Source organism: Pholis gunnellus (genome assembly GCF_910591455.1).
Source record: "Pholis gunnellus genome assembly, chromosome: 7".
In the NCBI taxonomy this organism is placed as follows: Eukaryota; Metazoa; Chordata; class Actinopteri; order Perciformes; family Pholidae; genus Pholis; species Pholis gunnellus.
The window spans coordinates 8,055,261-8,069,137 of NC_136533.1; the positions used below are offsets into that span (position 1 = coordinate 8,055,261).

The 13,877-nt window shown below is 43.1% G+C and overlaps 1 protein-coding gene across 1 annotated transcript in view; it reads left to right on the forward strand.

The window, feature by feature from the left end:
* The window catches only part of LOC306699186 (A disintegrin and metalloproteinase with thrombospondin motifs 20), a gene marked incomplete at both ends in the record, with an annotated part of 73,082 nt that extends 60,252 nt beyond the window's left edge, over positions 1-12,830 (forward strand). The window contains 11 exons of the mRNA XM_079163716.1: positions 3,259-3,426; positions 6,783-6,956; positions 7,785-7,955; positions 8,502-8,708; positions 8,886-9,015; positions 9,855-9,949; positions 10,050-10,144; positions 10,286-10,419; positions 11,938-12,029; positions 12,362-12,466; positions 12,741-12,830. Coding sequence (XP_079019842.1) covers positions 3,259-3,426; positions 6,783-6,956; positions 7,785-7,955; positions 8,502-8,708; positions 8,886-9,015; positions 9,855-9,949; positions 10,050-10,144; positions 10,286-10,419; positions 11,938-12,029; positions 12,362-12,466; positions 12,741-12,830 — 1,461 coding nt within the window. The remainder of the gene's footprint in view (positions 1-3,258; positions 3,427-6,782; positions 6,957-7,784; positions 7,956-8,501; positions 8,709-8,885; positions 9,016-9,854; positions 9,950-10,049; positions 10,145-10,285; positions 10,420-11,937; positions 12,030-12,361; positions 12,467-12,740) is intronic.
* Between the last annotated feature and the right edge of the window lie 1,047 nt (positions 12,831-13,877).

Below are 13,877 nucleotides of genomic sequence, written 5' to 3' on the forward strand. Positions count from 1 at the left end.
AGTTACCATATGCTTGGTATTACCATCCTCTTGCATTGCGAGCGTGCTGCAATGTGATTGGAATTCGACCTTGGCTCTCCCATTTTAAGATATGGTCTCACTTAAAACCACTAAATATAGGAAACGTAAAACAAAAAAAAACCTAATTTGTGGTCTAAACTTCATAGTTAATAGTAATAATTTCTTCTAAACATATTCTATTATATTACTATCTTCACTTTAGTCCTATTAGCAGATTGTGTTCCATAATACAAGTTGTTTCATTATTTTGCTGGTTGTTAAGAAACAAGCTCAAATTGGGAAAATAAATCAGCCAGTCAAACAATTATGTTAAATACAGATACGATGAAAGATAATGTTTATGACAGCCCCAACATTGTTTTCAAAACACTAAATTCTGCTTTAATCACCGAACAAAAGCGTAATTATAGTTCCCACAGTAGTAAAGTTCCCATGCACTGCTCGAGGCCGTAGAGATCATTGATCAAACAAAACCACATTTACAGTTTTGATCTTTGTTGGCTTGGTGGAATCTACCTTCTCTGTGTGAGGTACTGCACAGTATTAGCTGCTTTGATAGCCACGTTGGCTGAGTGACAGATATTTAAACTCTAGTCAAGTTTCTCTTGGATGCCTAACAGTTTCCATGTGTCCTATTGGCTTACCTGTTCACAGAAATGCATTGGGTGGGGTCATCTTGAGGTTGACGCCTGCCTGTCCTAGACAAAGACATTAATGCTCAAAAGAAAAGTATGTCACATCAGTCTGATTATCTAGTTATCTGTAAGAGATATGGATGCATGCAATCACATTTCGTTAATTTAGTCAACGTCAGACATCAATGTTCAAAACTCCCCAGGCTGTCTCATGGTTTCAGAAAAGGCATGAATTAACTGGCTCTGGTTTAGCACTCAATTATGAGATTATGTGATTTGTTCCAGAACTGCGAAAACTATCAAATCAAGGAAGCCGCTTTGAGCCACTAAGTATAGAATAATTTAGAGCTGCCTGTTCATTTTTTATGGCTTTAAATATCAATTATAACTTTCTCTGCAGAACTTCTGCTTTGCTTGGAAGAAACTAGTTTCACAAAAGCGGTTGAGTCATCCCATTTTATAGTAATCCACATTATGTCCAGATGAACCTCACAGGATTATATTAGATCTAAACTCGCCTAATCATGTGAAATGAATTACTTGGACGACGTGGGCGGGCAGATCTGTCTCAAGAGTGTTTGATTTCCCGTGTGACCCATTGATGTGTGGGTTTTTCTCAAGGAGTTGTTCCCCTCCTTCATGTTAAAGTGAGAATCCCATATATTCAAAACGCAACACTTCAGAGCACCAACATAACCTGTTTTCAACTGAATACGGCGTATATAGTTCAGATTAAGTACATGCACCAAATACTTTCATGATACAACGTATGCTTTTTAATAATCTGGCACCAAACTTCAACGGACATGCAAACATCCATTTTAAATTATACATTCTCCAAACACAGGCGCCACTATTTATTTATTTGTTTAAGTAAAGAGAATAAAGCAGCTAAATGGTGACTTGTCCCACTCGTAGCGGCTGAGCGTAAGAGATAAGTGGAATAGTCTTACCTGAGTGGGTGCTGGTGAGTGAAGCAGCCCAGCTGTAGATCGAGAAGCAGAGGTCCCTGAGTCCTTGCCCTTTTCTTGCTCTCAGAGGTGAAGCTGTCCTCTGGTCCCACAAGCTGTGCCAGCTCTCTGTGCTCTGTGCTACCAGCCCTGATTAACTAATGGCTGACAGATGAGGTTGGCAGGGTGGAGGGAGGAGCACATCGCCATATAGCGTCTTTTCTCCCACCGTTAAAATGCAGATACAGTTCAGCTGGGGGAGCACAGCCCGTATGGCTGCGATTTCCTTTCTTCCTCCCTTTTTTTTTTCTTCTTTCCCCTCCTGCTTTTACAGCAGTAAAGGAGGGGCCAGCCCTCCGCTTCAACATGTTTGCCGGTCTCTGCTCTGAGGTAGAGGGAGTGCTGTTATCATTTTTGAGTGAGTGTGCAGCGGGTATGTGAATCTGCCATGCTCACGACTAGTCACTCAGCTCCGGCCTCAGCTTTGATGTTCTCCGTCAGCTGAGCCAACCCTGTGTTTAAAATGCCTCGGTAATTGCAATGTGCATGAGTGTGCAGTGTCAACCACTGCCCGCACCACACTTAAGAAGAAAAGGCTGGAGGTGGCTTTGCTTGAAGGGTTCAAATGGATACTCAGACCTTGATCAGTAGATTGTTTTTTTTTAAACGGAGAATAAATGCCTTTTACCTCTTAGAAACTGAAGAAAGAAAAGACTAAATACTCAAGACGTTTGCAGATTTAGGTTTCCATGGTCCATCATCTGTAGAATGATCAGTATTATGAGCACATACTGTGTGTGTGTTTGGTGTTATGCAACATTCTGAGATCATAATTAGAGGACAATGCAATATTATGTTTAGTATCTGGACTGGAAAATATGCTAAGACAAAATGCAACTCTCCTCGTCTTGTGTATTCGATTCCAGCACCCCATTTTTAGAGCTGCTCTGAATGGGGGCGCTCACTCGTCAAGCAGAAATAGCGGGCATGCTAATTGCTGTCTGGCCTCACGAGGACCGAGTACTGTAGAATATTTCCATCTACAACCTCAGAGCTGTCGGGGTGTTTTTATTCATCATCTTCGTCATCTTTCTAGCTTTCCTGAAGTATTTTGGGTTATTCGTACCAGATGATTGTCTTGCCGTGTGCATGCATCAGTGTTTCGCTCTGCATCTTTTCCTCCTCTTGCCTCGGCCTCCACTTCACAGCAGCTCTAAAAGTAATTCCTCTGTTTACAGGTTAAATAGTTTGGGCTGCATTCCGTCCGTGTGAGTGTTTTGACAAAAGCTTTGGGTGAAATCCATTTAAGTTGCTTAGTCAAATTTGTTTGCAGTGTGTTCACTTGGCCATGAAATGCAACGAGGAAGCTGCTGGGTGCACTGAGGGCTCTTGTGTCGAGGTCTAAATGGTCTTTATGTACTGAGAGAATACTCCACATCATGCTATGGCTCTGTTGATTCCCCTTTGTGTCCACGTTCTCTGGAGGTTTCATTTGTGCCATTTTGCAATACCTTTTTGTTACCATGACCACGATCCCTATCAGTAGAGATTGAGAGCTGTGTTCTTCAACAGGACTTTGCTAACATGCTTTCTTCTTTTCACTCATCCCCATACACCCATCCCCCCCCCCTTCTCTCCCCTTCCCTCTCCAGTGTTCAGTGAGTTGTGGTCGGGGGACCAAGCAGCGGGAGATAGCCTGTGTTTATCAGAACCAAACCAAAATAGAGGAGGAACACTGCGGTCATCTGCCTCGGCCGCGGACGCAGAAGGCCTGTCGGGCGCGGGGATGCCCCAGCTGGAAGGCCACCAGGTGGAGAGAGGTATGTTTGCTCTTCTCCCCATCTCCTCTAGCTCACGAAATAGCCCAGGCTCCCTCTCGGGGGACCAAACTAACAGTAACTGCTGCTAGCAGCTGAAACACAAGCAGCAACACAGCAGAAGGGTTCTCAGAGGTTGCAGATGTAGGACATGTACACACAGCAATCACCACTCAGTTTATTCTGGGTCGAGAGTAATGTGTCTTTTCAACAAGTGTGAGCTAAACACAGCAGGCTAGCTTTGTAAAACTGTTGATGTGGCGCACTTAATGTGAAGATTAGGTTTGAAATATTCAGACAAAGTGTTGAAACGGTTGTGTAGCGTAATCTACAGCTTCTCATTCGACCACACACTGACCAGCATGTTTCAAAAGCATTGCATGTTGCATGACGCACACAAACGCTAGATCATGCAAGTCACATTCTATGCACTAAATAGTATCAACAATTAGCGTGTTGCTCAAAATATGCTATCTTAATGAAACATAGAAACATGGAGATCCAGGGTTGCAGCTGATGCAGCCGTGCTCGGCCTCCCATACAGATGATGTTAAGAATGACACACGTCCAGAAGAACAGCAGGTTTCTGTACCATTGTACGTTGACAGGGTAAAGGCCACGCATGGGGGAGTCGCCAGGGGGGTGAGGTCACAGTCACAGTCAACGCGGAGCCAACCACACAGCCGCAAAATAGCTGCTAACAAAAGGACATGCATGCAACGCAGTTTTGGCTCAAAGTCATATCGAGATCCTACAGGGAGGAAAATATTCAGAGCCAAATTTATCTCAAGTCCAAGAGCAGAATGAGAGGAGGAATGAGTGGTTGTTCTTTGTCATGCTCTGTCAGATTACTCTGAGGATCAAGCATACACACAATATATACAGAGAGCTTGCACTGGTTGCTTCTTAAACCTGCAATCAGGGTTGTGTTTTTTTGGCCATTGGGCCTTGGGAAACATCTGGAACTCAGCACTGACATATTTTCAACTTATAAGTTTATATTGCTAAGTAAGAGTGAGAATGAACCAAAACAGTATTGTTGGGGAGCTGGAGGACCAAAAAAAAAAAAAAGGTTAAAAAGACACTGTAAAGCTCTGTAATTCTTTGTGGGATCATCACTATGAATGCACCCTATCACATACAAGTCATGCAGATCACATGGCTGCTATTTAACTATTTGTCCCGGTCCAATTGAATTTGCTACTTGGTAAGCAAAAGTTGCCCTGAGAAAATCCTTTCCTGCAGAAAGATTTTGTAGTAGCTTTAGTATAAAGAGAGGCAAAATATTGATTATAGCTGTTTTAAGATGTGTGTTATCTGCCACACACCATTTTCTGTCACCCGTTGGCTGAACAACGTTCTCTGATCAACTCTTTTTTTTAATTCCAAGATATTCTCAAAAGATGTACCATCTCCTGTTTGAAAATATACCATATCCCTCCTCCTTACCAAGTAATAGTTGAATCCCAAAAGGTCCATGAAGACCCCGGTCCTCCTCCTTCCACAAGTCTTCTACCACTCTGCACTCTTTGAGCATGTCCTCCTCCCCTCTCACTCTCTCTCTCTCACTGGTGTCTGGAAGCAATCATCTTCCTCCGCATACCACCAGCAACCATGAAATCCTCAACGAGGGCATAAAGACATGTTTTATATCGTAATACCCATGCATGTGACAACTTTGAAACCTCAGCACCCACTGTTTTAGTTATTCCACAGCTACCCGACCCTCTCAGTCACCTCTAACTGGGGGTGTAATGGGCAACATGTTGGAGGAGCTGGGAGGCTGTGGACTGCCTATTGAGCCGAGGACACAAGAATATTATCCGTAATTCTCCTGGTTGTTTGTGATGCTCTGCACTCATATATTCAGTGAAATATTTTAGATTGCTGTGGTTTGCTCATCCGACTTACAAATAAAATAATTTCTAAATTTGTTTCTCGAGGTATCTAGCTATGCAGACAGTTTTGAGTTTTCTCAGATATCCATTTCTGAAATATCTGCCCCTACCTTATTACAATGAAGGTGAACGGAATTTTGTTTGTATTTTTAAAAAAGCGGGTCTACTTCTTCAGTAGAAAGTAGTTCCAAAGAAAAGCATTTTTTTCCTAGTGTTTTGTGGATTATCAGGAGTAAAGTGGACACATTGTTCTTGGATTTTCAAATGCTGTGAGCATCACAAATACAATTTAATTAAAATCCATTGTTTGAAAGGTGGATATCTTACGACCTGGGTAAAGAAAGGGAAGACATGTTGATAAAGTCTGGTGGGACTCACTCAACACCATGTATGAAATCATAAAATAGTCCCATGATGTTCCCACCTCCTCCGATTGGAGTGCAAGTCTTTTGTAGGAATACAGAATCAGGTTTCACAGTGAACAGTTATTTTCATGCTTTGTAAGATTTAAAAAAAAGGCATTTTTTGGTATTTGAAGGTCAGATTTCCTGTTGTGCTTTTTGTTCCCTTTCCAATCTCAAGTCCTTGACCCTTCATATTCAACCACACACATTCCGTAATGATAATACACAACTGCAGCTAGAAACAAACAACATAAATACATCTGGAAGTTTTCAGGAGATTTGGTATTTGCTGAATAATGCGCACATTTTCTGACTTTGTGAAATCGCTGAGGCCTGGCTGGCACTGTTCTTTGAGGTCTCTAGGAGACTTGGAGAGAAATCAGGCCGATCAGCTCAAGCCTTACAGAGAGCGTCCTCTGTATGCAGGTATGCTTCTCAAAGCACAACAAAGAGATGCTTGAGATAGACCTTTGTAAGATATACGTCGCCCAAAGAAGCGACAAACTGGCTTTGGATTTATTAAGTACATTGTTTAGGGGCAGCAAAGCAATAAAAACGGACACTGCAGACCAAACAAATGTTAAATATTGTCACATAGTGAGACTATGAAACAAATGAAAGAAGAAATAACACAATTCTTCTCTTGCAAACAACAACTTCAGTTCATAAGCAATAAAACACACCCTTATATAATTAAACACTCAGGGATTTTGCTGATGTAGCCCCATTTGATCTGCAGTAGCTTATGGTGGCTCAGTTCGCTGACTTTATCACTCTTTTTTTTAGCACATCAAAGATAAACATTTCAGACATGTTTATTTTGGGCTACATTATTATTCTTGTTGCAGTACCGTGGTTAGCGACCAGGACAAATTTGCAGCAAATACAAATGGATAAAAATCAGTATCAGTATCCTGACACTTTGTCCATAGTATTGGTCAAATCCTCAAAGCACAGGATACAACAGATTGTATAGTTCTCCTGTTATATCCTTGGCTGTATACTGCTCAGTATTGCTTTTCTCATTCAGATGTGTGTTCTGTTTCTGTTCCATTAGTGTTCTGTCACCTGTGGAGTCGGAGTTCAGAACCGAGATGCCTACTGCAGGCTAAAAGGCACTGGACAGGTCAGAGAGGATCTATGTGACGCTCACCAGCGTCTTGCCATCGTCCGGCCTTGCCAAACTGCAGAATGCACACATTACACTTGGGTCGCTGGCGAATGGGAAGTAGTAAGTACAGACTCATTCTTTCTCTCTCTTCCTCTTTACAAGTCCCCCATGAACAGATGTTTAACCATCTCATTAAGGTTTTTATTGGCTGAGATCTCCGCTCTCTCTCTCTATCTCTGCGCCGTTAAATGGACGACCTGCAGGTTCCCCCTTCTCTCTCTCACATCAATCGCGAGGGCTTCGGTGATAACCATCAAGCGGCAAATCATACCAAACCTCAAAGTACCCATGGCCATCATGCCTTTTGTCCTGCTGAATATCACTGTTCTCTGTCACGCTAGCAGACGGCTTTTTTTCTTCGCTCATCTTTCTTTAATGTCCCGTGCTTTGTCCTTGACTGTGAGGCATAAAAGAGGGGCACCATGTAGGGACATAGCGCCGTGTCCTTCTGCTGCAGAATGTTTGCAGTGTTCAGATTCCTGTCTGTGTTGCCTCGAGAACTTACAGCCTTATTTCTGTCACAGTTTGGCCCTGACTTTATACATAAATAAACTTTAAGATTCTGGTCCTTATCATTACTTCTAAATGATCCTATAAACCCTTACTGTGCCTGAGGGAGACCAGCTTAACTTTTATCTTTTATGGAAACATTTTCCACCAGAGCACATGTTTGGGATTGCGCGTCTTGAGCGCTAATGTCGGCATTGTCACGCACTTTTCCCTACTCGTGTAAACCTCTACAAAATGAGACGTGTCTATTTGGAGAGCTTAAGAGGCAAGCGGGAGTCTGAGAAGTCGATGATGTTGTGGAAAGAACAACACTGCCCCCCCTCTGCCAACTCTTCTTCACTCTTACTGATCTCTTCCCCTGTTACATTGTCCTTCTAGTGTAATGCAACATGTGGAGAAGGCATGAAAGGCAGGAAGGTGGGGTGCATGGGCCCAGGGATGACACCCGTCCAGGATGATTACTGTAAGCCGTCGTCCCAGCCGCCATCACACCAGCCCTGCAAAGGAGCTCCCTGCCACTACATGTGGATGACAGGGGAATGGTCACAGGTAGGAAGAGAATAAGTAATAATGGCTGAGCTTTGTTCTACTACAAATACAGCAAATAATGACAATAGTGAAAAAGGCTCATCTTAAATCCTCAGAGCCCAATGTGATCTGATCAGGTGGCTTGTCTTATCCAATCAACAGTTCAAAGCTACAAAAGTATTCAATTTAAAATTGAATACTTTACTAGGCTTTACTAGGCAATACTAGGCTACAACATTTATTTAAACACTGACTGGATTAACTGAAAAATGCATTATCATGAGACTAAAAAACAGGGCTGTTTTTCTTGGATCATGAAAAAACACTTTGGAGATTTACACATTGCAAGGAGACAGTCTATATTTGAACAGAAATCAGCTTAGTAAAGGGAAGAAAGCATGGACAATAGATTCTCATTAATAGCATAATAGTATCACTGAGGCCTACAAGAAAAAATCCACTTTTGTATTTGACATTACTGCTCTGTGCAAACCTTTACTCATGCCCGTCTTTAGTAACCGTCAGTGTCCTTGTGTGTGTGTGTGTGTGTGTGTGTGTGTGGCTCAGTGCTCAGCCAGCTGCGGTGTGGGCTACCAGCAGCGTATAGTCTCCTGCTCCGTGATGCCCTCCTCTCAGGCTCGGCACCCGTATGCTGCTGCCCCGTCCTCCTCTGACGGCACCCACTGCCCCGAGCCCCACCCTCCTGGCTCCCGGCCATGCCTCCTCAGGGACTGCCCACACACAACCTACTGGAAAGTTGGCCCGTGGAGCAAGGTGAAACAGAAAACGCTTGTTAGGCTGTGAGCAATCCTCTCAAGCCAATCGCCATTTCCGCAAAACATTGTGATGACTTGTGCATCGTGATGATATGCGGATTTGGATCTGGCTGGAGCCTATATTTGATAATTGTTGTTGTAGCTGTGGGATTGAATGCTTTTCTGTGTGTACCAGTGTTCGCAGACCTGTGGGGCAGGAGTGATGGAGCGCAGAGTGGAGTGTGTGACCTCCAAAGGCCAACCGTCCAAACATTGCCGTCCTTCAGGAAGGCCCGAGTCTCAAGCTGCCTGTCAAGACATAGAATGTGAGTGGAAACTCATTCTCTCTTCTCTTCTCTCTTCTCATCCTTAAGAGGTCTTCTTGGCTGTTAAGTACATAACTAAACGTCTACAATCTAGTGCTTGCTGGCAACCAGGAGTGATGGTATTAAATGGACTGTGCTGTATATGGCAACCAACACCGTATCTGATTGTTGTTTACAGAAACTCAACATTTTGCTTTGTTTTAACACATTAAGCAGAACAGTGACCTCCACTTGAAGCCTCTTGGCGTGATTACTTAGTGGAACAATAAATAGACAGTCAGCTGTTTTCAACATATTGTGAAATAGCCAGTCTGTCAAAACGCCTCAGGGGTGTGTGCTTGGGCCAAGGCAGCCTTCATTGTGAACTTGCAAGCTCTGTAAAACCCGGCAGCAGGCCAAAGGTTGTAGGTTCGCTCCCCCACATTTCAGAGTTTTCAGTACTTGCGCATTGGGCTGTTCATTCCCGACTTGGCTTCTGCCAAGTCAGGCACTGCCGAAATTAAAACGATATGCTCGGGTGACAGCCAGTTCTGCGGTCAAGTATTAATGCTAATCAGCTAATCAGCTTGATATGAGCCATGCAGCACTCTGGGGAAACAGAGGAGGCCACACAAATAATGAGACGTTTTCAGCAGCTCTCATTTAAGAAGACGAGAGCCAGGATACAATCGCTTCTTATATAGATGTGTTTAATTTATCACCTCGTACAATCTGTCTTGCATTTGTTGACAGTAGATTTATTGACTGGTTTGCACAAGTAGAGTTTCTGTCAAAGTTTCTTGCTTCCTTGCAGTTGAACTGAAACCTCTCCTTCCTCCCTTCATATTTCTTCACCCCAGGCCAGTTGTTCGCTTCATGCCGAGAGGTCCAGATGAGACTGGGTGTGAAGATAGATGGGGAATACTATCTCAAAGTGAAGTCCCGGATACTACAGGTGTGCCTGTTCTGTCAGAAATGCTCCTCCACACCTCATGACTCGACCTGCAGCTTCCCCCACAGCCTCTCATTCCTTGTCCCAATGTGTTTGGCTTCAGATTTACTGTGCCGAGATGCAGACTGATTTCCCCAAGGAGTATGTGACCTTGCGCAGCGGTCAGACGGACAACTACTCTGAGGTGTATGGGCACAGGTGTGTATAATGCAGCAATGACTGATGGCCACTTGTAAATCAGAGTTACTGCGCTGCATGTAAATATAGTGTTTGTAGGAGTGTTCAGTATCCTGCGTTTGTCTTGAATAACTCCTGATGCTTCTTGTTTTCAATACAAAGGTTGCTGAACCCTTTTGAATGTCCGTTTAACGGCAGCCGACGACAGGACTGCGACTGCAGGAATGACTACTCAGCAGCTGGATACACACTCTTCCACAAAGTTCGTCTGGACCTAAGCTCCCTGAGGATAATGAGTGAGTAATTATTGTGTGATTGCTTTACTCTGTCTACTGTAATGAGACCACACATCAGTGTTGTTTTAACCCTAAGACGCCTCGTCCCCTAGTGCTCAATACCGCCTCGTCGTGTGCTGGTCTCCTCACACTCTCTCCGTTGGGGTCGAATTGATGACCTTTCAGCGCTTCGTGTTCACATCACTGGGCGAGGACTTGAAACCGGGCCTCTCAGCACATACCTGGAGCGCAAGAATAAAGGAATGCGTGCGTGCAACATACAGACATGCGCGCCTGCTCTCAAGCTCAGACAGACAATATGTGATGCGGCCTCGCACATTTTTTTCCTCAGGCGAGCACACACGAGAAGAACTGAAGACGCAAGCGCACACACCCGTGCATGCAGTTGCATCAATATCAAACACTTACTCATGCTAGCATGCGAGCGATCACACGTTCGCAGACACGCGAATATACTCACATCTTCGGGCCATACTCCTTTGCTCATTATTATAGTCAGCTCCACCTTCCCTGTTGCGTCCAAGCATGCCTTTGATTAGAGTATGCAGATTAGTGAACAGTGTATGTGTGTGTGTGTGTGTGTGCTGAGGGGAAGTTGGATCAGAACTTACACAGTCATCCTCCCATCCTCTTCGTCTGGTCTGGGTCCTGACAGCACATGTTCCCACCCCCCTCTGCATGGTACTCATTTGGCTTTCAGGCAGCTTGAAGAGAGCTGAGGGGGGGTAATGAGTTCAAGATGAAGGGAAGCCTCTCATGAACTTTATCATCATTTTATACAGGCCAACGTGAAGGGAGGGCAGGAAAAGGCACTGGTCATGGTTCTCATGTGTGACAATGCCGGGTAAATGTTAATGAACAGGAGAGTCGGGGAAACAAGGTTCAGATTGAGTCACTGATTTAAAATGTAAAACAGATTTGATTTACATAAAGCCAGATCCTCACAAATCTCCTGTAACTGGGGGATATGCTGATTCTGATTCATTATGGATCTGGTTCCACATCTGTAAAATAACTGAATTCATAAGCTCAAAGTGTCATACATCTTTTATTATGTCTTTTCTCTCTTTTGCACCAACATTTTAGGTGGTCACTATATAATAGCTTCACATCGTAGCAAATATGAGTTTTAGGTCTTTGACGGCCATTCTGTGATTTTTACTTGTTGAATTTTACGATATTCAGAACTTTTTAATGTAAAAATTGTTGAAATATAAATAGTTTTGCTTGGTGATTTTAAGGTTTTAGAGTTGATAGGCAGATTGATTACAACATTCAAATATTTAAAGAATCTCATTGTAAGAACCTTTTTTGTTGTAGAAAGGTTTCTTAGAAAGAGAAAAACATCTGGCGATGTGACAGTGAAGTAACATCAACTTTGCAATGAAACTGACTTGCATAAACTGCAGCTGCAGATGCTCTGTGTGGTTGTTTACCTTGGAGCAGCTGTCTTCCGTCTATGTTTACTTCTGCTGTTGCACATTGTGACTCTAGATTTGTATCTTTGCTGTTTACTAGTCACAGACCTCCAGTTTTCCCAGACTCTTCTTGGTCGACCTGTGCCCTTTGCTACGGCGGGAGATTGTTATAGTGCAGCCAAGTGTCCACAGGTTGGTGAAATACTGTACATTATAACCTCATAGAAATGTTTCATGCGTCCATTTTGTTCCATATGTTAGTGGCCTAAAAGTCAAAGAAGAGACTTCTTTACGAAACATTTTCTGCTATAATTCCGTGGATCTGTGGGGGAAAATACTCTGTCCTAGGCAATAACTTCCAACTTCTCTATTACTATATTCGAGGTGCTCACCACATAGTCTTATGTATTTAGGCCCCTCCTTCTGCAGTTCTTGCCACAGACCGTTTCTGCAAACATGAATGAGCTCCATCTTCCCGCTTAATAAGAGCTCAAAAATAACTCAAATCTGATGTGTGTTTTCAGGGCCAGTTCAGCATTAACCTGATTGGCACTGGTCTCAAAGTGGCTGAGGAAACCAAGTGGACATCACAGGGCAACTATGTTTCCATCAAAGTTCACAGATCTGAGGTAAGAAGCTTACAGTAGATTTATATAAACGGTTGTCTTCTGTATGCCCGATGCTATTTGGCTCTTAAGAAATGGATTATGTAATAGATATATTGTTGTAATTGTGCTTGATGTTGGGAGATTGTTGCACCGAAATATCATCGGAATGTCCATGTTTTATTTCTGTCTGATTCACTTGAGAGGAATCCCCAATGACATTTATGAAGCGTTCATTCTCCGCGTAAACAGCTGCCCTTTGCCCACTCTTTCCTTTCTCACTTGTCTTTGTCTGTAGGACGGAACAAGAATCTACGGCCGCTGTGGTGGTTTCTGTGGGAAGTGCATTCCCCAGGCTCACAACGGCCTACTCCTTCAAGTCCACTGAGGGCCATGCAGGGACCAAACCCCGAAACTGTTCTGAAGACTAGCCCAGAAACATGCAATAACAGTGATTTGTTTGACCCCGTCGCCATCAGTAAGTGTGGTGGAGGAGCGTTTTTAACAGTAATCATCCTACTGTAACATACCCACTTCCCAAATGGCAGCTAAAGCATATAAGACACTATGTGCAGTGCTACAAGGCCACTGTCTGGTCCTCCATCCAAACTGCTAACTCTGAAGAAGAGGCGGCTATATCTGCATGCCAACAGTGTTGCAATCGCTATCAAACACGTCTGTGCTTTGGAACCTACCATGGTGCTGTGCTTTTTTTTATCATCATACAAAGGGATACAACATTTCAAGACACTGGGAAAGCAACTGCGTTAACAGTAGAACAACATAGTACTTCAAGGAAGAAATCCTCAACTTTAAAAAACACATTTTCTTATGGTTATCCTGTAAAGTGAAGCATGTTCTATGAAAAGAAGTCTGGTAAAACACTTTTTTTCCAGAATTAACTTTCAATCAATAAGACGGTACAACAAATAATATGCTGTATGTTTGTATTAATCATTGCAATCCTCTGGTAAAAAGAAGTGCTACAAACAGACATTGACATAGTATGTGTGGGATGGATGTATTATTTTACAGTGAAACAGTCAATTGGCTGATATAAAAAAGAAGTAATACAAAAACATTGTATATTTTGAGACTACTAAATGAGCTACACTGCAGATCATCTTGGCCTTACACAAGAGGAAAAGTTTGACATTTTGTTATTTTCTCTCTACTTTTTTGTCTGGCGTTGATTAGATATCCTTCATGTGTTGATGGAAAATGTGAAGCTACCACCAGCAGCCGGTTAGCTTAGCTCAACACAAAGGCTGGATACAGCTAGCCTGGCTCTGGCTGAAGTAACAACATCTTAGTACCAGCAGCTCTAAAGCTCATTAATTAACACGTTGTATCTCATTTGTTCAATCCGAACAAAAACAAATGGGGTTTTATTGGGCTGCTATTAAATTATGTGCGGGATCAACTTCCCAAAGTA